The sequence below is a fragment of the Oryctolagus cuniculus genome, chromosome 11 (genome assembly GCF_964237555.1).
Source record: "Oryctolagus cuniculus chromosome 11, mOryCun1.1, whole genome shotgun sequence".
Lineage (NCBI taxonomy): Eukaryota > Metazoa > Chordata > Mammalia > Lagomorpha > Leporidae > Oryctolagus > Oryctolagus cuniculus.
The window spans coordinates 480,890-504,049 of record NC_091442.1 but is presented as its reverse complement, the minus strand read 5'-3'; the positions used below and the strand labels follow the sequence as shown (position 1 = coordinate 504,049).

The 23,160-nt window shown below is 67.8% G+C and overlaps 1 protein-coding gene across 19 annotated transcripts in view; it reads right to left on the bottom strand.

Annotated features, from left to right (window-relative positions):
• Nucleotides 1-565: 565 nt before the first annotated feature.
• Nucleotides 566-23,160, bottom strand: part of KCNQ2 (potassium voltage-gated channel subfamily Q member 2) — a 41,230-nt gene continuing 18,635 nt past the window's right edge. The window contains exons 9-17 of one of the 19 annotated variants that reach the window (XM_051829130.2): nt 22,294-22,323; nt 20,637-20,705; nt 17,294-17,323; nt 11,706-11,929; nt 10,766-10,871; nt 10,337-10,468; nt 8,697-8,804; nt 5,762-5,885; nt 566-4,971 (exon numbers count right to left, since the gene is read on the bottom strand). In XM_051829130.2, coding sequence (XP_051685090.1) covers nt 4,270-4,971; nt 5,762-5,885; nt 8,697-8,804; nt 10,337-10,468; nt 10,766-10,871; nt 11,706-11,929; nt 17,294-17,323; nt 20,637-20,705; nt 22,294-22,323 — 1,525 coding nt within the window. In that variant the 3' untranslated portion in view covers nt 566-4,269. Of the gene's footprint in view, nt 4,972-5,761; nt 5,886-8,696; nt 8,805-10,336; nt 10,469-10,765; nt 10,875-11,705; nt 11,930-15,999; nt 16,093-17,293; nt 17,324-20,636; nt 20,706-22,293; nt 22,324-23,033; nt 23,137-23,160 lie in introns of those variants that run through there. The other 18 variants (XM_051829129.2, XM_051829132.2, XM_070051616.1 and 15 more) reach the window with 18 other exon arrangements.

Here is a 23,160-nt window from a genome sequence, read left to right as displayed (position 1 = left end):
CGCCCTGCAGCAGTGCCAGGGCGTCCGGGAGAGGCTGCGGGGAGCAGGGGCAGGCCCAAGGGGCTTGCGCCCCAGCGAGCTCGGCAGGGCCGGGCACTGCCTCTGGGGCCCCAGCCTGGCCGAGCTGCTCCCCACGCAACTGCCCAGGGCTGGGAGGTGGGGAATGCCAAGGGCAAGGGCCTCAGGCAATGAACTCAGCCTGGCCCTGGTCCCAGGGGCTCCTGCGGGACACAGGGTGGGCAAGAGTCCAGCCCCCCACCCTGCTGGGAGCTGCAGACAGGGAAGGGAGACGGCTGGCCAGCACAGACAGCCGGCAGGTGTGGGCCCACCAGGGAGCCGGGCTCACTCGCCGTCCACTGAAGGGCTGGCCACACCCAGGCTCCCGACCCAAGCCCCGCACAGGGAGCCCTGCACTCGGCCAGGGCCACGGTTCTGGCCTGCAGATGCTGTGGTCGCTGATGGTGGCCCTGCCCCGAGACAGAGGTCTGGGTTCCGAGAACCATGGGGACAGCCCTCGGGCCAGCTGCCCAGAGCTGGCGTGCGACAGTGAAGAGGACACACGGCGTCCAGGTTGAATTGCTGCATTTTACTAAGTGCACAGGTGCATGGGCGTCCACCTTGGGCTTTCCAGAACATTCTGCCTCCACAGCCCCCTCCCAGGTTCACTCCGGCCAGCCCTTGGTCAGCCCATCCGTGTCCAGCAAGACGGTCTCTCAGCTGCACCAGAGGTCTGTCCCTGGCATCAATGCCCAGAGCAGGGGCGTGCACGGGCTGTGGCGTGGGGTGGGGCCACGCAGCCGGCGGCGCTGAAGGCAGGTTGTGGAGAATCTTTGGAGCAAGGACTAAGTGCAAAGACAGCAAGGCCACGGCGTCCGGGGCAGCAGCAGCCACCACCACGGGCACCAGGCAATGAGGCGTGGGGGCAGCCTGAGCGCCGAGCGGGCTCCAAGCAGGCAGGCGGCATGGGGGGGGGGGCTCTGAGGCTTCTGCATGGGCTGGAGGGGGCCCACCTGGAGGCGGAGCTGGGGGTCCATGTGTGGCGGAAGCTTCCGGAGTTCTGTCCGTGTGCGTTAAGGCACCAACTTGCGAGGCCCACTGGGAGCCGGGTGCTTGGCGGCCGGAGCCAGGCACAGCCCCTCCGTGCTGGACCTGACTCAGGGCAGGGCCACTGGCTGGACTCAGCCCTGGGTCACCCAGCCCCACACCTCTCCCTCCAGCTGTGTCCCCCCAGGGCTGCCCCCCCGCACCCCCACAGCACAGCAAGCCTCAGCGAAGGTGGCCCCTGCCCCACACCAGGCACCTGGCTCCTTGAGGCTCTCAGAGGGGAGAGGGGCCCCCAACGCCACCGCTCCACCTCCCCAGGAAGCCCTCTCTGGTTTTTCTCCTCCTCCCGAGCACTGGGCTGACCAGCAGCTGGCCCTAGCTGGACAGAGCCACCCTGGGCAGTGATTCTGGCCTGCAGCCCCTACGAGGCCCTTAGAACCCCACACCCAAGGTGCTTCCCACACATGCAGCCTCCACACCACGGCCCAGGGTGGCTGACTGCATCCAGGCGAGGGTCCTGAGCCAGGGTGCCAGCAGCGCTATGGCCAGGACTCACCCCCTGCTGGGAGGCACGGCTGTCCCCACAGGGTCTGCCTGCCTGGCCTGGGCCCCTCAACACTGGGGTCAAGGGCTGGGGTGATGTGGAGGAGGCCAGTCTTCAGCAGGAGCCCAGGGATGACACCCGCAGCCCTGCCCTGCAGCCGCCGCCACCAGCTCTGGGGAGCTCCCGGAAACAGCTCAGGGGCTTCCGATGGGGTCTCTGGGCCCCCCCTCCCCCCCCCCCGGGCCTCCAGAGCAGCAAGGGGAGACCATCTCTGAAGCAAACGCACCAAGAACCGGGAGCTGCTGGCCAGGGATGCCTCTGGGCAGCAGCCTACACGGGGCCTCAGTGGGCTGGGCGAGGGCTGCCCTGGCCTCCCAGGGAGGGGCCCTTGGCCACCTGCCCTGCACTGACCACCATGTGACAGGAGCAAGGGCCTGGCAGGCACTGGGTCAGGAAAAGCCAAGGGCGGACGGTGCCCCCGCCTGGGGCAGGGCCTGGGAGGCTCCCCCAGGGCAGAGCTGGACACCCACCCAGACAGGGGACCATCCGGGTCCCAGCCGTGTCCCAGCAGAGGGAGAGGGCAGTGTGCAGCCTGCATGGGTGCCCTAGACAGCAGGCACCCAGCCCACGCCTCGACATAGAAACACCTGTGACTCCTGAAGTCGTTTATTCCAGGGTTAAACGGCAGAGCGGAGGCAGGAAATCAGAGGGCAGCTGAAGCCAGGATTGTGGGGGGCTCACGTGTCCATGTGTGTGGCTGGATTGGCACTGTGCACATATGCAGCTGTGTGCACATGTGAGTGTGTCATTGTGTGTGTGCTGTGTGGACTGTGTTGCACACATGTATGAGTGTGTGTACATGTGTGCAGCTGTGAGTGGGCTGTGCCCATGTCTGAGCATGAATGCGCACATATGCAGCTGTGTGCACACACGTGGAATAGTGCGTGCTGTGTGCACACGTGTGTGGGTGTGTGCATGTATGCAGCCATGAGTGGACCGTGCACACGTCTGTGAGCATGCATGTGTGCACGTGTGCGGCCATGTGAGCACATGTGTGCTGGTGGACATGTGGGGATGCATGCTCTGGCAAACATCTCGTCCTGGAAAACCTCTGCCCACAGTTGCACAAAGACCCCTGGTGGCTACTGCCCTCCTGAAGGCAGGGCCAGGACGCCCACAGCTGTGCTGTTCAGGCCAGGGCCAGGGCCCTTGGAGGGGCTCCCACCTTAGCACCCCCAGACGTGGGGCTCCATCAGCCCACAGAAGCCTGCCTCAATGCAGGACACGCCCATCCAGCCTCTGTCCTCGCTGTAACCTAGGCGAGACCCTTCCCACCTGACCTGCTGGGCAGCCAGGATCGGGAGCGGGAGCTCACCTGTCCATCACCCTTACCCCGCTGCCTCCGTGGTGGGTGGGGTGGGAGGTGGGGCCTCATCAGAGGCTCATGACCCAGAGCCTGGACTGGCCAAGCTGGGGGCACGGGGGCTGCGGCCAGAGCCAGCCCTCCTGGCCCCGCCTGGGGCTCCAGCTGGAGTCTCCCTGGCTTGGGCCCCAGTCTCGACCCTGTCCAGGGGGGCAGCCCCTCACGCTGTCCCACCAGGGGACTGCTCTCAGCACTACCGGAACCCGAGAGCAGAGTGGACGTGTGGGCCTGAGTGGGCAGCAGCATCCAGCCAGGGCCTCGTCCCCACAGCCAGCACAGGGCGGGCACCCAGCAGGGCCCTAGCAAGGACTCCCCAAAGACCCCCGCGTGGCCAGGGCCTCTGACACCGGGGACATGGGACCCTCGATGCTGACTTCACAGTCCCCCCCCTGGTGGAGTTCAGGGCCGTGATGTTGCTCCAGACGCCCATGCTGGGCCCACACTGCCCCTCAAAGCTCACTGGTCCTGGGGGTCCCTAACACCCGAGACACCAGGGGGTCACAGCCTAGGAGCCAGCGGCGAGGAGGGGTGGAGCTGGCCAACCCCCAGTGCTGGCACCTGCAGGCTTCTCCCGCTGGCCACACATGTCAGGGCATCAGTGGGGGCTGAGCAAGGCGGGGCCCTGGCCAAGGACAGTGCTCACTGGCTGGGCCTCTCATGGTGCCGGCCGGAGCAGTCGGCAGAGAGAGGCCACTGGGTGCTGCTGGCCCTCGTGCCCCAGGACGGCTCCCGGGGCTCCCCGTCAGGACACAATGTGGGGCCTCCCAAGAGAGCCTGAAGCCTCACCCCTGCCTCCACTCCAGGAGAGGGTCCTGCGCTTTGGGCAGCCCCCTGTGAAAAGACCCTCAGAACCCGGGGAGTGGGGGGAGATGCTGACCGGCAGCTGTCTAGCCGGCCACTGCAGGTTCGAGGGCGGCGGCACGGCCACGCCTCCGTGGGGCAGTCAGGGACTGAGGGACACACTAGCCAGGTGGTTAGGGCCAGGGCAGTCCACACCACCCCCGCCCATCACAGCCTCCCGAGCTGCCTCCGGCCGGCAGTGCTAAAACCCAGGCCCCCTCACCCGTACCCTGCCCTGGGCTCTGCTCCTGGGGCCTCTCCTCCTGCTGCTGACCGGGGCCCTGGTCCTGGCACCAGCCCCTCCTGGAAAAGCACTCGAGAACAGCCCCCGCCCGCCCACTCCAGGCCTCCCTGAGGTTCCCAGGGTCCCTGCTCTGGCCTCCAGGGCGGCGCCAGGCAGGCGGGCACGCAGGAGGCCTCATTTCCTGGGTCCAGCCCAGCCCACGTCGCCAAAGGGGCCCTCGCCGGTGGCAGAGCGTGGGGGCGGCCCGCAGGGGGTGCAGAGGTCCGAGTCTGTGTCCGACTCGCCCTCGGCGATGTAGGGCCTGACCCTGGCCCGAGGCGCCACGGCCGCAAAGCCGCCGCCCAGCGCGTCCAGGTTCTCCTTGGACTGCGAGATGCTGAAGCCGCTGAAGGAGCGCTCCAGCTCCTCGTGGTCCACGGACGGGATGGAGATGGACGTGTCGCTGTCCCGCAGGCCGGCCTCGTGCGGCCTGCCGCCCGGCGCGTCCTCGTGCCTCAGGAACTCCGTGCTGGCCCGGTTGCCCCCACTGTAGGCTGACAGCGACCGCTCGTGGGCGGGGGGCGGCGGGATGCGCACCAAGGAGCCGTGGTCGCCCACGGGGGACGAGCCGTGGCCCTGGCGCTGCCAGGAGGTGGAGGGCGGGGCCTGGGCGGGCGGCGCGGAGAAGTTCTTGTGGCCGGAGCTGCTGGAGCGCACGATCTTGATGATACAGCCGTGCTTGTCCACCTGCTGCCGGCTGTCCTCCGGGCTGTGGTATGGCGGCGCCGGCTCCGGCTCCTTGGCCCCGAAGTAGGCTTCCGTCTCGGTCGGGGCAATGCCCATGCGCTGTGTGTAGACGCTGACCAGGAAGTCCAGCTTCTTCTCCATGGACAGCACCTGCAGGGGACCGCGGGGTGGGGCTGTGCCGGCTGCTCCAAGAAGGTGGCTGCGGAGGGGCCCTGCCTCTGCTTGGAGCAGCCCCTCGTCCGTCCCAGACCCAAGCTGCCCTGCGTGTCGGGCCCAGCTCAGGCCCAGCTCCCAGAAGCAGACCCCACATCAAGGAAGGAGTTGGGGGCGGGTGAGACTGGGAAAGGCCAGCAGGTGTAACCTCCAGTGAGCACACAGGCGGATAATGGCCTTGCGGGTGCGACCTGCCTCACAGCCTCCCCCCCCCCGGGACTCCATGAACCCGGCCCTCCCCCCCCCAGGACTCCATGAACCCGGCCCTCCCCCCCCGGGACTCCATGAACCCGGCCCTCCCCCCCCGGGACTCCATGAACCTGGCCCTCCCCCCGGGACTCCATGAACCCGGCCCCCCCCCCCAGGACTCCATGAACCCGGCCCTCCCCCCCCCCGGGACTCCATGAACCCGGCCCTCCCCCCCGGGACTCCATGAACCCGGCCCTCCCCCCGGGACTCCATGAACCCGGCCCTCCCCCCCCAGGACTCCATGAACCCGGCCCTCCCCCCCGGGACTCCATGAACCCGGCCCTCCCCCCCCCGGGACTCCATGAACCCGGCCCTCCCCCCGGGACTCCATGAACCCGGCCCTTCCCCCCCCGGGACTCCATGAACCCAGCCCTCCCCCAGGGACTCCATGAACCCGGCACCCCCCTGACCCTTGGTGCCACGGCCAGAGGGGCCTGCAGGAGCCTGTGCTGCCCTCCCCGCCCCCACGTGCGCTCACCTGCTTCTCCACCTTGCCGAGTCGGCCCATCATGCTGGGGTCCTCGGGCAGCTCCGCCTCGGCCGGACCCTTGCTGCGGTCCTTGTCGGTGACCGCCGGGCCCCGGCCCACGATCTGGTCCACTCTACCAGGAACAGAGACCCCGCCCCCAAGCATGAGCTCGGGTGGGCGTGGCTGGGCCTCGCTCCCTCCTCCAGGCCCAGCCCCGAGCCCCCCGGGGCAGCAGGTGTGAGGACAGGCAGATGCCCGCCTCTGACCCTTGGGGTCCTGCTCCCTCTCCCTATCGGCTCCGTCCAGTGGGGTCTGGCACAGTAGGCTGGATAAAGCGAGGGAGCATGTGGGCCACCCACCCCTCGCCCCCCTGGCGCCCCCGGCCGTCGGCGTGCTGGCCCCGGAAGCCACACTCATGCCCAGGCCCGGGCCCCGCCAGCCTGGCCTGCACCCCCACCTGATGTGCCGCCGAGACCCTCGGGCCCCCTGGGGCCTGCAGCAGAACAGAAGCGGGGCAGTGAGAGCCAGCGCTCCATGCACCAGGACGAGGGGACACCACGCAGCACAGGGGACGGCAGGGCACAGACCAGGGCAGGTGAGACGGAGGTGCCAACAGGGGCTGGTGTCACGGCTCTGCACACATACGTGCGTGTTAACATGCATGCACGCGTGTGTGCATGCATGGTGTGTTCATGCATGTATTGTTGTGTTCTGGGTGCCATGTATGCACACACATGTGTAGGTGTGTGCTTGCATGTGTGCACATGGGTGTGCATGCAGGTGCTTGAATGTGCGCTGTGAGTACATGTGTTCACACGTGTGCAGTGGGTCTGCACATACATGTATCTGTGTGGGTGGGAGTGTGTGCACACGTGTCATTGTGTCACGTGGGAGTATGCATGCGTGCTTGTGTTCACACTCGTGCACAGTGGGTCTGTGAATGTGCGTGCATGTGGGGGGCAGGACTGATCTGACACCGTAGGTCCCTGTGCCAGTAAGAGGGGGCAGCTCCTGCACCCTGGGGCGTGGCACCCACGGACCCACAGGGGAGTGGCCGCATGGCCTGCGGGCCCCTGGGGTGGAGGCCACGCAGAGACCGAGGCCCCACAGGAAGCCTGAGACGCACGTGCCCAGCACACGGCTGCACAGCTGATCGCCCCCTCGGCATCGAGCCCCCACACCGGGGCTGCCTCCTGCTGCCGGGCTGCCCTGTCTCGGGGTGGGCAGGGCTGGTCCCTTTTTGCTGTGTGAACAGAAGAGGGATTCAGGCTCACGCCAGCCGCCGTGCAGCCTCGCCATGCTGTGCGGGGCTCATGCTGACACATGCAGGGGGGAGGGGCTCTGGCTCCAAGCAGACGCCAGTGGCCACAAGGGGACGGGGCTCCTGGTGACCACGTGTCCACACAGTCCAGGCACAGAGGCTCAGCTCCTTCACCCCTGCCACATGACGGGCGCCTGCCCGGCCAGTCCCCGCGGGAGATCCAGCCCAGGGCCCAGCTGGAGCTGCTTCTGGGGGCTGGGAAGGGTCCTCCCAGGACCCTGCGCCTCCCCTGCCTTTGCCTGGAGGGGAGTGGGTGCCCGGGCTGTTCTGCCTGGGGGGGGGGGAGTGGGTGCCCGGGCTGTCCTGCCTGGTGGGGGGGTGTGGGTGTCCTGGGCTGTCCTCCTGCCTGGGGGAGGGAGTGGGTGTCCTGGGCTGTCCTGCCTGGTGGGGAGGGGAGTGGGTGCCCCAGGCTGTCCTCCTGGTGGGGGGGGAGTGGGTGCCCCGGGCTGTCCTCCTGCCTGGGGGGGGGATGTGTGTCCTGGGCTGTCCTCCTGGTGGGGGGGGATAGTGGGTGCCTCGGGCTGTCCTGCCTGGTGGGGGGGGGGATGGGTGTCCTGGGCTGTCCTGCCTGGTGGGGGGGGGATGGGTGTCCCAGGATGTCCTGCCTGGTGGGGGGGGGGAGTGGGTGCCCCAGGCTGTCCTCCTGGTGGGGGGGGGGAGTGGGTGTCCTGGGCTGTCCTGCCTGGTGGGGGGGGGAGTGGGTGTCCTGGGCTGTCCTGCCTGGTGGGGGGGGGAGTGGGTGCCCCGGGCTGTCCTCCTGCCTGGGGGGTGGGAATGGGTGCCCCGGGCTGTCCTGCCTGGTGGGGGGGGAGTGGGTGTCCTGGGCTGTCCTCCTGCCGGGGGGGGGGTGTGTCCTGGACTGTCCTCCTGCCGGGGGGGGGGGGGATGTGTGTCCTGGGCTGTCTTGCCTGGCCTTTGCATACCTCCCAGCTGCAGGTCCTCCCAGCCCACAGCCGTGCCTGGAGGGACAGTGCCCCTCCTTGGGGCCCAGGGGTACACGCTGGCTGAAATGCAGGTGCCCCCGCCTGCAGCCCTGGGAGCCCCTGCAAGACCTCGAGCCGTGGGCCAGTGGCCTCATGTGCAGGAGCCTGGCTGGGAGCCGCCAGACCCGCCCCTCACGCCTGTCCCGTCCCAGGGACCCGTCCTCCCTGCGTCTGTGTGGTTCCAGCTCGCCCTTGACTGATGGACATGGGGGCGCAAGGGAGCAAGGAGGTCCCCGAAGTCCCACGGAGGAGACAGTGTCCGCCACCCACCCTCCCGCCCGCCATCGACGGCAGCACTCAGAACGGAGCCCCTGGGCCAGGATCCCCTCATCTCTTCCCCGACAGTGCCAAGGCCATGGTGAGGGGTAGCCGCGGCCCCAGGCCCAGGTGCAGGGCGGGCAGTCAGCTGCCTGGGGTCCCTGGGCCGGGGGGGGAGGGGGAGGGGACGGTCTCACGCATCCTCGCCATGCGTCTGACCCTCGGGGCCGCCCTCTGCCTCTGCCCGGGAGCTGCCCGGCCCCAGCGGGCGTGGACAGGAGGGCACCGTCCCGTCCCCTCGGGGAGCGCAAGGCACTGCGTCATGTGGCCTGGGCGAAGGGCTGTCCATCCACAGAGACAAGGCGGGCGCTGGCGTCCTAACCTAGGTGAGTACTGGGGTGACTCTCTCGGAGGGGCCGGGGGCCCTTTGCTGGGGTACTTCTTGTGCCGGGGAGTTGAAGGGGGCGGGGGACCCACAATCATATCTATCCTGGCAGAGTAGACAAGAAAAGAGACAGCAGAACGCATCGTAAAGCGACAGGAGCGGCCGCACGGGGCACGCGTGCAGCCGGCAGCAGACACCAGGCACGGCGCGCGCGCCTCCCGCGGCCGGCTCACTGGTTTTGCTTTTCCAGACAGAAGGGGAAGGAAGAGGGAAGATTTAGGACTCAAGATCCTGGTGACAAAACAGCGTCGGGAGAGACACGGAGAGACACATGAGTCAAGGCCCTGTAGCACACTCCCATGCACACGCACGGTGCACGCAAAGCACACGCACCCACATGCACAGTACCCACACACAGCACATGCACCCACACACAACACACGCACCCACATGTACCCATGCACAGCACACGCACCAACACATAGCACACACAGCACCCACACAGAACACGCACCCACATTCACACAGAACACACACCCACATGCACAGTACCCACACACAGCACATGCACCCACACACAGCACATGTACTGACACACAGCAGACAGAACACGCACCCTCACACAGCACACACAGAACACACACCCACATGCACAGCACACACAGAACACACACCCACACACACAGCACACACAGAACACGCACCCACATGCACAGCACACACAGCACATGCACCCACACGCACAGCACACTCACCCACATGCATGGCACACACATAGCACACGCACAGCACACCCACATGCATGGCACACACATAGCACACACAGCACACCCACATGCATGGCACACACATGTAGCACACGCACAGCACACCACGCACCCACACACATCGAGTTGCTGCTGGGTGGGTGGAGGCTGAGCCCGGGAGGAGGCCGGACACCGCCCTCGCCGCTGGCCCAGGGGGACGCCTTCCCCAAGCCCCACACCACATCCCTGCAGCCAGGCCTGAGGGGCTGCTGACCGGCAGGTGCCCGTGACCTATCAACACACGCTCCAACACACACACGTCACACCTGTGTCTGTGTGTAGCTGAAGGTGCACGCCACTGAGCATGTGTGTGCACCTGCACGTGTGGGTGGCATGAGCGTGTGCTCAGGCCCCCACATGTGTGTACAATGCACACACGTGTGACTCCGAACACAGACGAGCAGAGCCTGATGGCCCAGCAGTGCCCGGGGCCGGGACAGGTGTCCTGCCCAGCTTCCCCACACGTCCTGGACGAGGAGGCACGGGTGGCACAGCCGGGGGGGCCTTGGGCTCCCAACAGAACTCCATTCCCGACACACATGTGCACACGCGTGCACATGCACATGGACGCTTGACACACAGGTGAACACAGCAAGGCAGGCGTGTGCACCACATATGCATGAGCACACGTGTGCACTATGTGCCTGTCCACACAGTACATGCATGTGCACACATATGCGTGTGTGGGCACGCACACACACTTGCCCCCCGCAGTGCAGTGGGGGCAGGGGAGGGATGACGGAAACACTAGAAACCACGTGGACACGGCAGAAAGCGGCTGGAAGTGGGCATGGGGCACCCCGCCCTGTCGCTGCCCCGGCCGGCCCTTGCCTGGACTGCAGGCTCTTGATGCGGGACAGCATGTCCAGGTGTCCGGCCGAGTACTGCTCAATCACGTCCATGACGTCATAGGGCCGCAGGCTCTCCTTGAACTTCCGCTTGGACACCAGGAACCGCATGACGCTGCGGGGGAGGGGCAAAGCCGCGGCCAAGCTCAGCGCGCGGCCACACGGGGACCCTCGTCCACCCTGGGGCCGGCAGCCTCCCGGTGACCGCACCCCCGAGGGCAGAGTCCAGCACCCAGGCGGGGGAGAGGGGAGGAGCCTCAGCTTCCTCCTGGCACCTCGTGGACTGCCCGCAGCGGCCACAGCCGCACCCCGTGTCCCTCCGCGCTCTGTTCCCGGGGTCCCGCCCTGCCCCCTGGCACCCCGCAGACAGCCCGCCCCCGTGTCCCTCCGCGCCCAGCCCCGGGGTCCTCACCACACGGCCCGGATGCTGACTTTGAGGCCAGGCGTCAGGTCCTCGGTCACAAACTCGCAGTTGCAGCTCTTGTTGTCGTCCACTGCGTCCTCCCCGGGGAGACTGGCTTCTGGGTGGAAGTGGACACGGCCGTGAGGAGCAGGGCTGGGGCTCAGACCCCGCCCTCCGTCCCGCCTCCCCGCGGCCCTTGGCAGACACTGGACCCAGTGGATGTCACTCAGCCAAAAGGCACATGCGTGCACACACACGCTCACGCTCTGGCACACACGTGCCCGCAGGACGGGGCGGCTCAGGGCACACGGCGGCACTGGACAAGCAGACGGGGAGCAGGCGGCCGCAGCCGGAGCTGGTCAGGGGAAAGGGTGGCCACACTGGGCACAGGTCTTGCTGTTGGGACGTCACCAGCTGCGCTCTGACAGTGGCTGATCTCGGGGGCCGGTGCCGTGGGCAGCGGGGTAAATGAGCTACACCTGCGATGCCGGCTCCCGTGTGGGCCACAGGTGAGGCCCAGCTGCTCCACTTCCGGTCCAGCTCCCTCCTAACAGCCTGGGAAGGCAGTGGAAGACGTCCAAGTGCCTGGGCCCCTGCACCCACGTGGGAGACCCGGATGGAGCTCCTGGCTTCAGCCTGGCCCAGCCCTGGCTGTTGTGGCCATCTGGGGAGTGAACCAGTGGATGGAAGACCTCTCCCTCTCTCTGTCTCTTTCTTTCTCCAAAACTCTGCCTTTCAAATAAACAAATCTTTAAAAATAAATAAAATGGTTCCTTTTACATGAATTTTATCACAGAAGACACAGACGGACCTCCCTGCTCCAAAAGCAAACGCGAGATCCTGATGCTGAGAGGGCCCCGAGGCCCCGTGCCCACGCCCCCACCCCGTCCCCGCCGTGGCCCCTGGCCGGGTGCCTGGGCCTCCCCAGCAGCCGCTCAGCCACACCCACCTTCCGAGTTCTGCCTCGAGGCAGCGCCCTTGATCCTGAAGGCCTGGCGGGCCCGGCTGCGGTCCCCGAAGCTCCAGCTCTTGGGCACTTTGCTGGGACTGTCCTCAAGGCTCTGGCCAGCACTGGGCGAGCGCCGGACGGTCTGGGCCTGGGGGGACCCCTTCCCCTTGGCGGCCGCGCCACGGGGGCTGGAGAAGACACGATCTTTCAAACTGAACTTCTGGCTGCTCCCGCGGGGACCGGCAGACGGACAGACACAGAGAGACAGCAGGAGGGGTCACTCCAGAAGGCCCCGGGTGTACGTGTGCCCGTGGCCAAGGCCACCCCTGCGACAGCAGGGAGACCCGGGGCCGCGAGAAACCAGCCCCCAGGGGGCTCGGAGCCACCCTCGGGGAAGGAGGTACAGGCGGGGCACAGGACAGAGGGGAAGGGCTGGCCACTGAGTCCATCACTTCCAGCTGCCACTCAGAAACACTGAACTGCCGAGCCCCAAACACCTGGTCCCCCTCCAACCGCCCCCTCCCTGGAGCACCTGCTGTGAGAGGCACCGGGAGGGCACTGCCCCACCCCCACCGGAACGTGCTCACAACTCAACATCCTGGCTCGGCTCCGGTCAGGCCGCGGCCGTGACGGTCTCCCTGCCCCGTGCCCTGGCCCTGGCTGTGGGCACTGAGAAGTCCACAGCAGGAAGCCAGAGACACCGGTTCTGGCCAGGCTGCCATTTCTGGATCCTCAGCCACTTGATGACCACAGTGACAGGTCTCATACCCCACGCTCATGGGCTCTGACGCCCCCTGCTGGCAGCGAGGGCACCGCTGTGGTCAGGAAAGCCCTGTGGCTGCTCCCTGCTCCCACTGGTGTCCCCACTATCAGCTCTCCTGAAGGGGGACCTCACTCGTGGTGGCCACTGGACAGCTGGTTCGGCCTCCGGGCAGGGCGGGTACGTGGCTGGGTGTGCCTGCCTCTCAGAACCCTGGAGGCTGCACCCGGCCACAGCGAGGGCTTGGTCCCGCTCGGCAGCCGCACCAGGCAGGCAGGCCCTTCAGAAGTGCAAGGACGACCGGCCCACAGTACCCGGTCTCCCAGGAAGCGGCCGTGCTGAGACCATCTGTGCCAGTCAGGGTCTCGGAGGAGCCCCCGGGCATCCTGCATCCCACAAGCACCTGGGGCAGGGGCAGTGGCTTAGAGAGGCCAGCACGGGGGTGGGGACCGGGACACCCACCCCAAGGGAAACCTCATTGTCCAGGGAGAAGCCATGCTGGGGGCCACACCAAGGGCGGCCACGGCCTCCATGGCTCTACCCTGCTGTGGGCTCCTCCTCACCACAGGACCAGCCCAGGGCCCTCCTGGCCGCAGCGGGCTCAGCTCCAGGGCCGGTGGGAGGTTCCAGTGCCCCAAGTACTGGGTCCGACTCCCTCTCCACTCATCTCCACCTCTGGACATGTCCAGGTAAGGACAGAATGGATGGACTCAGACCCAGGGGCAGGCTGGGGCAGAGGCCAGGAACCCATGGGTGTGGACGAGTACAAACTCACTCGGCCACACAGACGCACGGGACCAGGAGGTGGAGCTGCACGAGGGGGCAGCACATGGACCCCCAGCCTCCAGGCCAGGTCCACGCTTCTATTCCCCAAGTACCACTGGAGGCCACAACCCAGCCCAGACAGACCTGAGGCCAGCGTGGCATGGGGTCCTCGGGACCCCACCCGACACGGCTGCCGGGGCCACGGCACAGCGTGCAGCCTCTGGGCCGTGGCTCTTGGACACTCAGACCCGTGGTGGGGGTTGTATCAAAGCAGGGGCGTGCGGCTAAGCCTGCACATGTGCCTCCCGCCCCTGGGCCCCCACTCAGCCTGCCTCCCAAGCCAAGGACAGAGCCAACGCACAGCGGAGGTCCCCAGAGTGGCCAGGGCCTGGCCAGGCAAGGGCCATGGCCACAGCCTCCTTCCACATGCAGGACTCCACAGGCAGAAGCAAGCTCAGGAAGGGGAGCCGGGGGAGCTGGGGTGGCCCAGCCCTGGGCAGCTCAGCCTGGGCCCACAATGCACCGGGAGAGAGGGACACTCCCGAGGCTGGCTGCAGGGCAGGGCGGAGCTCAGGACATGGACCTCTCTGGCGAGGACTCCTGCCCCTGCACCCCATACCTCCAAACCCTCCTGGTCCCCAAGCAGACCCGGCTGTGGTCAGAGTGCGCTGGACACAGCAGCCACACCCCGGGCGTCACCGGAGCCCACGTCCCTCCCAGGGACCGCCTCTCCACTGGTAGTAGACAGCGTGTGACAGCTGTGGGCAGGAGACCGACTGCGGGTCCTCCCTGCGGAGGGGGGCCCAGGGAGGGGCTGCGGAACAGGACGGAGACACAGGGACGCATGCCCCCCCACCCCTCAGTGCACCCCGAGCCAGGCCCACGCTGGCCAGAAACACACCCCGAAGGGCAGTCGGGCCTGAAGCCCGAGCCATCTGTGACCTCACAGCCCCAGCACCCAGCGCGGCCCCTCGCCTGCCCCACACAAGGCTCTGCTGGGCAAGGCCCCCTCCCCACACTTGAGGCTGTAGAGCTGGGGTCACCAGTGTCCCCTCGCTCGCCCACAGGCCCTGACGCAGGAAGGGAGGGGCTGCCGGGCACTGTCCGTGGTGCCGAGTGACTGGGGCAGCGTCCCACAGGGACCCTGGCATGAGTGGCCTTTGCTGGGGACCAGGTGAGCCCAGGGAGCCCCAGGGACGGCCAGGGCCAGGGCCACGGCGGGCTGGGCGCCGAGAGGGCTCCTGAGAAGAGGCGCCATCTTTCATGGTGTCCTGGGCAGGGACTCTGCTCCGGTAGGACAAGGGGCTTGCAGACGCCTGGATTCAGAAGACTCTGCCGGGCCCTCTGGGGTCTCAGGGACCCCACCCTAGCGCCCAGCCCCCTGGGGCGCCCCAGAAAAGGCTCAGCCAGTGAGGGACGCCAGCCCTCCCCCAGCACCCTGGGGTACATTTCTGCACATTGTTAACCAAAACCTGCAAATGAAGAAAAACTGCCAGGCTCCCCCCCCCTTCAGCAAGCAGGCCCCGCCTCCTCCAGGCAGGCCCCACCCCCACCCCACCCCCGGGGGCTGGGAGCTCTCACTTCACCTGGCAGACCCTGCTGCCACCAGCGGAGGTCCCCAGAGTGGCCAGGGCCTGGCCGGCAAGGGCCATGGTCACAGCCTCCTTCCCCCAGGGGCCCCGCCCCCTCCAGAGGGACCAGTGCCTGCAGCCGAGGCTCCGGGGCCAGCGCTAGGCCAGCGAGCTCCTGGTGCCGTGCCGCGCCGGTTCACAGAGGCCCCTCCAGGCAGGCTGTGGCATGGGAACCCCTCGGCCACCCAGGAGTCGCCAGGTGCAAACAAGCCCACCCCCGGGACAAGAGATCCTGCTCCGTGCACAGCCTCGCCACAACCACGTCCCCCAGGAAGTGGCTCCCAGTGCGCGGGGAGCCCATCTTGGCCGTGCAGCCTGGGGTGGCCGCTGGGCCCCACTGGCGGCAGCGCTCACTGCCTTGTGGGGAGCCAAGGAGCACGATTCAGGCCAGCAAGATGCGCCCGGCCCCCCGGTCTCCTCCCCGCCCTCCGAGGACTGCCCGGGAGGACGGGCCTACGAGGGCAGGGCAGGGGAGCCCTCTGTCACTGAGACAGCACTGGACAGCTTTGCACTGAGCGCTTGTGCCTGTGGACAGGAGAGCCCATGGACAGCGACAAGCCAGAGCCATCACCACCAAGGGCACACCCTGAGTGCACAGGCCCGAGCTGCGCCCACCCCGCTCCTCAGCACAGAGCCCCCCACAGCCAGCTGGGGGCTCGCCATGGTGCATTGTGCGAGGACCAGGAGGCGGTCTCGGTGGCCGAGTGAGGGTCCCTGTGTCCACACCATCTGCTGGTCCAGTCCCTGCAAGGGAGTTCCCACAGGACCCGTCAAGCCTGGGGGACCGGGGTGCCCTGGGAAGCCAGCCCCACCCCACCGTGCTCGATGGAACCGGCCATCCCACTACGGCCACAATGGACGGAACCACTTCCTGTGCACCTACTGGGTGCTGGGTGCTGGAGCGAGGGCCGTGACTGCCCACGGGGGACAGAAACCTCCGGGAACAGGAGGGAGGAGACCGCCCTCAGCCCGTGGACCAGGCCCAGGCCCCCACCCCTCAGCTGTACACAGGCGGCAGGGCAAGGGCACGGGGAGGCACAGGTGGGCAGGGCCACTGGACACCAGGGAGAGACAGAGGAGTGGGGAGGGGCAGGGGAGCCACGGAACATAGCGGAGAGCCGGGGCCCGTGGTCCTCACCTGGAGTCCTGCTTTCAGGGTCAGCCTCTCATCCCCAAAGACAGAGCAGACGAGAGAGGGGCCCAAAAAGGGCAGTGACAGTGATTAAAAGCACTTGGGGGCAGCAAGATTTCCCAGAGGGGCAGGAGAGGGAGAGAGAGAGAGAGAGAGGCTGAGACGAGGGTCGTCAAGGGGCAGCCCCGCGACAGCAGCGAGGGCGAGGCGCCGGCAGCCGGCCGGGCGGGCAGAGGAGCCTCCATCCCGCCGGGCGCCAGAGGCCGCCTCTGTCCACCCTTCAGTCCAGCTGGCTCCTGGGTCATGAAGTGAGTCAGGAGAGGCCACTCGCTTGGGCCCTGGCCAGCTGCGGCTGGGCACCCCTGCCCCGTGTCACCGCGGCGCCTCCCCAGGGCCGACTGTGCCGAGGACACTCCCGGCCAACACCGCACTGGCCAACCCAAGCCTGGCCCCCGGCTCGGCTTCCTCAGCTGCTCTGAAGGTCCAGTGCTAACTGCTGCTCAGCTCCTGAGTTCAAGCCACCCACCGGCCACCGGCCCCGAGGGGCTGGGGTCAGGGCCATGTCCCCCAGATGGGGCAGCCCCTGAAGCCCTCGTCGGCCAGGCCCCTCCACCCCGAGAGGCCCTGGCAGGCCGGGCTGGGCCGGATGCTGGGGACCTGCGGCTCACAGGCGCTCGCGAGCCCAGCAGGGAGTTTGTGAATGACCTTGGTTCTCCTTGGGCCAGGTGAGCAGCAGATCCCACCTCTGCCCCACGCCAGGGCCAGCCCCGTGGCCCCCACACGGGGGTCCCGGCCTTCCCCTGCCTGAGCAAGCAGAGCCGGGGGCCAGCGGGCACACAGGGAGCGAGAAGCAGGTTCAGCGCCTGGACAGCGCCTTGGCTGGGGGGAGGGCCACCCCCACCTCCCCAGGAGCACAGGGGCCCTGACCCTCTCCACGGAGATGCTCAACAACCCGACCCTCTGCTAGCGGTGCTGGGCAGGCCCTGGACGCTCCCATGCCCGCCCGCCCCAGACTGGCAGCCGCCCACCCACAGGAGTCTGCCGGGCTCGGCAGTGCCTGCAGGGACAGCTCCCTTGGAAACCTCTGCCTGGGGGGCTGGGTCCTGGCCAGGTGGGGAGCCCAAAGCGCAGGGTGGCGGCCGTGAGCAAGGGAGTGACGTAGGGACCCTGGGCGCCCCGGGGAGCATGCCCAGAGCCCCACCGCAGCCCCGCCCCCGAGACAGGCGCTGCACACGGAGCGAGACGGGACCGGACGCTGTGCAAACACATCGAGAGGCAGCGGGAGGCAGCAGGCACTGACCTTGGCGACGGCTCGGGCTGAGGCTCCTTCCTTCAAACAGAAGAGACAGAGTTAGCACGGGTCGGGCGCCCCTCCCCCAGCGCCAGCCCCACCCCTTCTGAGGGAGGCGCAGGCCCCACCACGTGAGGTCTGTGGTCAGAATCCCAGTGCCGGGCTCCAGCTTCCTGCCGATGTGCACCCTGGAGGCGGTGGGGACGCTCAGGTAGCTGCCGTGGGAGACTGGGCTGCGTGCCCCGGCCCCGCCCCCCCAGCCCCGCCCCCGCCCCGTGGCCCGGCCCCGCCCCGCCCAGCCCAGCTGCTGCAGACATCTGGGGAGTGACCAGCAGAGGGGAGCTCTGTCCGTGTCCCTGCCTGTCCCTCTGCCTCTCGATTGCACAGATAACACACAGCGCTGAAAGCAGCAGCAGGCTCTGCCGAGAGCCCTTCGTAACCCGTGGGTTTCCCCGTTCTGGCTGATTTTGCACCAGGAGCTGAGTCGGCCACGTGTCCATCGGTCAGGTCCCCCAAGGCCAGTCTGCCTGGCCTCGTTCTGCCCGGCCCCTGCTGGGCCTGGGGTGGACCGCTCCTGCCAGCCCCCTGTGTTATGACGAAGACTGGCGGCTGGGCCCCTGCCTGGCTCTCGCTGAGGGGCTGGGGGCGGGCGTGGTGCTGCAGCTGAGCGGCGCAGAGCCCCCGGAGGCTGTGTCCACAGACGTCCCCAAGCCAAGTGGGCTCTTGGGCGCCGTTCCAGACCTGCTGCACGAGGCCCTGTCTGCAGGGACGTGCGCACAGGCCACCTTGGGCCCCCGGCCCTCTGCTGGGCAGGGGTCCCCCCTCCCCTCAGAGCAGCTCTCTCTGGGGAGAGCCCAGAGCAGGACACGGGGCAGCGGCTCCCCCGCCAGCCCTGGCCTTGGGCACAGCTCTCGGCCCTGTCCAGGGCCCTGCACTTCGCCCTCACTGGCTTCTGGGAGGCCTGGCAGATGCCCCAGGCCTCCTCCAGCTGCCGGGGGCCGGGGCAGCTGGGCTCCGTGCTGCTCCTTCGTTTCTCCCTGGCCCTCGTCTGTCTGATGAGCACAGGGGCTGGGCTTGGGGCCCACCTGGAGAACTTAGGGCAGCCTCAGCCCCACATCCTTAGCTGCACGACCTCCGCCAAGACCACCCCCAAGCCCTCAAGTCCTGGTTTCTCCCTCTGCTCTAGAATTCACTGCCAACAACAGGAAGTCAGTCGCTGGGAAACCAGCCGAGCTGCCACTCACCAACCCACAGCCACCAAGGGAGCACCCACGGCTCCCGGAGCCCTTGCCAGAAACACCCCGCCCCCCAGCCTCCCCCTCCAGCCTCTGCCACCGCCTCCCAGACCATGCTACCCAAGACAACGGATCTGGGCTTAAGTAAAACGGATTCTTTTTTTTTTTTTTGACAGGCAGAGTGGACAGAGAGAGAGAGAGACAGAGAGAAAGGTCTTCCTTTGCCGTTGGTTCACCCTCCAATGGCCGCCGCGGCCAGCGCGCTGCGGCCGGCGCACTGCGCTGATCCGATGGCAGGAGCCAGGAGCCAGGAGCCAGGTGCTTTTCCTGGTCTCCCATGGGGTGCAGGGCCCAAGCACCTGGGCCATCCTCCACTGCACTCCCTGGCCACAGCAGAGAGCTGGCCTGGAAGAGGGGCAACCGGGACAGAATCCGGCGCCCCAACCGGGACTAGAACCCGGTGTGCCGGCGCCGCTAGGCGGAGGAGCCGGCCTGTAAAATGGATTCTTGACCAGCCCTGGAGGCCAGAGGGAGCCCCGCCCCTCCCAGCCCCCGGGGCTCCAGGTGACCCCAGGTGACCCCAGGTGGCAGCAGGTGCTCTCTGCCTCCATCTCCCTGGGGCTTCCCCCATGTGAGCTCCACACCTGCCTCTCCTGGCAAGGACCTGGGCCCTGGACTTGGGGTCTACCCGGGCAATCTGGGGTGCTCTCCTCTTGAGATCGGGCACAGGTTCCAGAGTACAGAGCTTCCTCTGGGGGGCAGGGACCACCCTCCCACCTGCCGGTCTGCGGAGACGCTATGGTGCCCTTAGCACAGGACCACAGGACCACAGGACCAAGGACCACAGGACGCTCGCTCTCCAACTCTCCCACTGAGCAGACCAGTCCTGCTGCACCCCGTGTCTGTACCCCATGTCTGCACCCCAATCACTGCACCCCATGTCTGCACCCCCAGCACTGCACCCCCGTGTCTGCTCCCCCATCACTGCACCCCATGTCTGCACCCCGTGTCTGCACCACCATCACTGTACCCCCATGTCTGCACCCCCATGTCTGCACGCCCGTGTCTGCACCCCATGTCTGCACGCCCGTGTCTGCACCCCCATGTCTGCTCCCCATCACTGCACCCCCATGTCTGCATCCCCATGTCTGCTCCCCATCACTGCACCCCCATCACTGTACCCCCGTGTCTGCACCCCCCATGTCTGCTCCCCATCACTGCACCCCCATCACTGTACCCCCATGTCTGCACCCCCATGTCTGCACCCCCCATGTCTGCTCCCTATCACTGCACCCCATGCCTGCACCCCCATGTCTGCTCCCCATCACTGCACCCCCATCACTGTACCCCCATGTCTGCACCCCCCATGTCTGCTCCCCATCACTGTACCCCCATGTCTGCATCCCCATGTCTGCACCCCCGTGTCTGCACCCCAAGTCTGCACACCCGTGTCTGCACCCCCATGTCTGCTCCCCATCACTGCTCCCCATGTCTGCACCCCCATGTCTGCACCCCATGTCTGCACCCCCGTGTCTGCACCCCCATGTCTGCTCCCCATCACTGCTCCCCATGTCTACACCCCCGTGTCTGCACCCCATATCTGCACCCCCATCACTGCACCCCCATCACTGTACCCCCATGTCTGCACCCCCCATGTCTGCTCCCCATCACTGCACCCCCATCACTGTACCCCCATGTCTGCACCCCCATGTCTGCTCCCCATCACTGCTCCCCATGTCTACACCCCCGTGTCTGCACCCCATATCTGCACCCCCATCACTGCACCCCCATGTCTGCTCCCCCGTGTCTGCTCCCCATCACTGCACCCCCATGTCTGCTCCCCTGTCTGTACCAGCCACTCCAGGTCAAAGATCTTGTGACACAACGAGAGCCAGCAGCCCGTGGCTCCCACTCCCAGGTCCCGTCCCTCCCACCCTGGGCCCCGAGGCTGGCTGGCCCCCCCGTTGCTGGCTGGCCCCCCGAGGCTGGCTAGGACCCCGAGGCTGGCCGGGACCCCGAGGCTGGCGGGCCCCCCGAGGATGGCGGGCCCCCCGAGGCTGGCCGGGACCCCGAGGCTGGCGGGCCCCCCAGGCTGGCCCCCCCCCCCAGGCGCCGACCTGAAGGTGAGCCCAGACTTGCTCTTCAGGTTCCTCAGGAGCTCCAGCTGGTTGAGCGGCGGGATGAGCCTGGCAAGAGGAGGCGGCGGTGAGCGTCCCGCGCGGGCAGGCACGGGCAGCCAGGGACGGCGGCCAGCAGCAGCGCCGGCTGTCACCAGCGCGCCCGAGCAGAAAGGGGGCCACCCCTGAGCCGCCCGAGCCGCCCGAGCCGCCCCACACAGCCAGGGTCCCGGGCCCTCCCTGCAGGCAGCCCCACCTGCTGGCGCCACAGCCACGGCTGCAAGACCAGGGACAGGGCCCGGGCCCAGCTCTCCGGCTGCAAGACCAGGGACAGGGCCCGGGCCCAGCTCCCCGGGGAAGATGAGGCTGTGAGTCCCCTCCACCCCTCCCCCCCGCCCACCCTCTGCACCTTCACTGCCAGGCCCCACCCCTGCCCGCTCCACCCCTCCTCAACCCCTCAGCTTCCTGAAGATGCCACCCACAGCCCTGAGCACCCCCAGCCTTGAGAGGCGCCCCCCCGCACCCCCTCCACTCCTCTCGGCCCCCACCCCGCCCAACATCCTGGCCGTGCCCCTGCTCAAATGCTTGGTGGCCCTTAAGAGCAGGGCTGCTGGCTCCAGGGGGCCTCTGTCACACCCAGCTGCACTCCTGGCTCTGACCTCCCCCTGCCCCTCCACCTGCCCACAGGGTGGCCCCCAGCCTGCGTGCCCCCAGACAGGCTGAGCAGGGCCCACACCTGGCCCCACGGGACCCTCTGCAGGCCCCGCAGACCTGTGAGCCCACCCCCACCTGCTTCCCTCCCAGGGCTGCCCACCTCCTAGGGTCAAGCAGGACACAGGCAGTTGGTTAGTGAGCCGGCGCCAGCGAGCAGAACCCCCGGCGGGCGGAGTCTGCCCAGCTCAGCAACCTCCCCATCCCCACCCGACAGCTCCCTGCCCCGCCCCACACAGGCCCGGGTTAGACAACATCAGAGCCGACGGGCACCATGCCTGGACACTCAGGGCAGCAGGGGCCGACGTGGGGGGCAGGGAGGGCACAGACACGGGGACAGCCACAGGGTCAGACGCAGGGGACACAGACGCGGGATCAGATGTGGGGATGGGGCCTTGGCAGGGCCAGACACAGCCCCGGTGACCGGAGCGGTCGTGGAGGGTGAGGAGAACGTGCCACACTGTGGGCACTGGGGCCCGACCGGGGCACTCCAGAAGCCGGTAGGGCCTGAGGCAGGCCTCCCACGGGCAGCCTGGTGCGGGAAGGTGCTGGGTGCACAGCAGGAGGGTGCTGGGCGTGGGTCACTCGGGGAGGAGCCCACGAGGGCTGGACAAGGTCAGCCACAGCCATGCCCATCCCACAGTGCCCAGGGCTGGGCTCCAGTCGCAGCTCCTGGCACCCTCTGGAGCCAGGCCCCCGTACAGCCTGGAGAGCCGCCCAGTGGACACCAGTGGAGCAACGGGACTCCCCTCCCCGCTGCTGGGCAGCTGGGGGCCCCAGTGCGGGGGGCTGGGGTCAGGGAATGAGACAGGAAGCGGGACTGGGGGAGGGGGGAGGGAGGGACCAGGGGAGGACACGGGGGCGGGGGGGACCAGACGCTGGCCGGTGCAGGGCCACGCCCAGACCACAAGGACCACACACGGCTTCCGGCCCATGCAGCTCCTACCTGGAGGCCCCGTAGGTTTGAGCTTGCGAGCTTTACAAGGGGGGAGGGGGAGCAGGGATTGTGGAGAACGGGATAAGAAAAAGAAAATGGAAAAGAGCGGGGGGGGGGGGGGGGGACAACAGAACAAAGAGAATTAGCTCCGGGTTGGCCCGGCCTGGGGCGCTGCGCCCAGGCCCCGGGCGGGGTCTCCCAGGAGGTGGGGGGTGCAGGATGCTGGGTGGGGGGAGAGCGGCCCCCACCCTCGCCCCAGGTGACAGTGCACGGAGGCATACAGGTGGGGGTTCTGAGGCCGCGGCCCTCAGACGACCTCCCCACCTGCTGCGCACCTGGGACAGGTAAGGGGAGTCCCTGGCCTGAGAAGTCAGACCCAGCCCCACACGCTCAGAGCAGGGAGGCGGCCTGCTGCGCCCCCAGTGTGAACACAGCCCCAGCGTGTGCTCCGTGGGCCTCTGCCCCATCCCCAGCCTCAGCCCAGCCCGGCCCAGCAGTGCCACATCTGCCGGCTACTGCGGAAACAGCCAGAAACAGCCGGGGGCTCTGAGCAGGGGCTGTGCCCACGCCCGGGGCTGCTCTGCCTGCTCCCCCAGGAGGCTCTGCTGTGTACCCCAGGTTCCTCTGCCTGCTCCCCAGATCCTGTCCTGCCTGGGAGGCCAGCAAACTCTGCCCCAACCCCCAGGCCTCTGGGTCCTGGCTGGAACCTGGCCGCTCCCCTGCGCCTGGGGCGTCCACCAGGCCTTTACCTGGTCCAGGCCCTCGGGGGCGGGGCTTGTCTTCACGCTCACCACACCCACAGCCAGGGACAGAAAGCAAAGGGGCGGGAAAATGAGGATGAAAAACGAAACGCTACAAAACAAAGAACAAAATTAA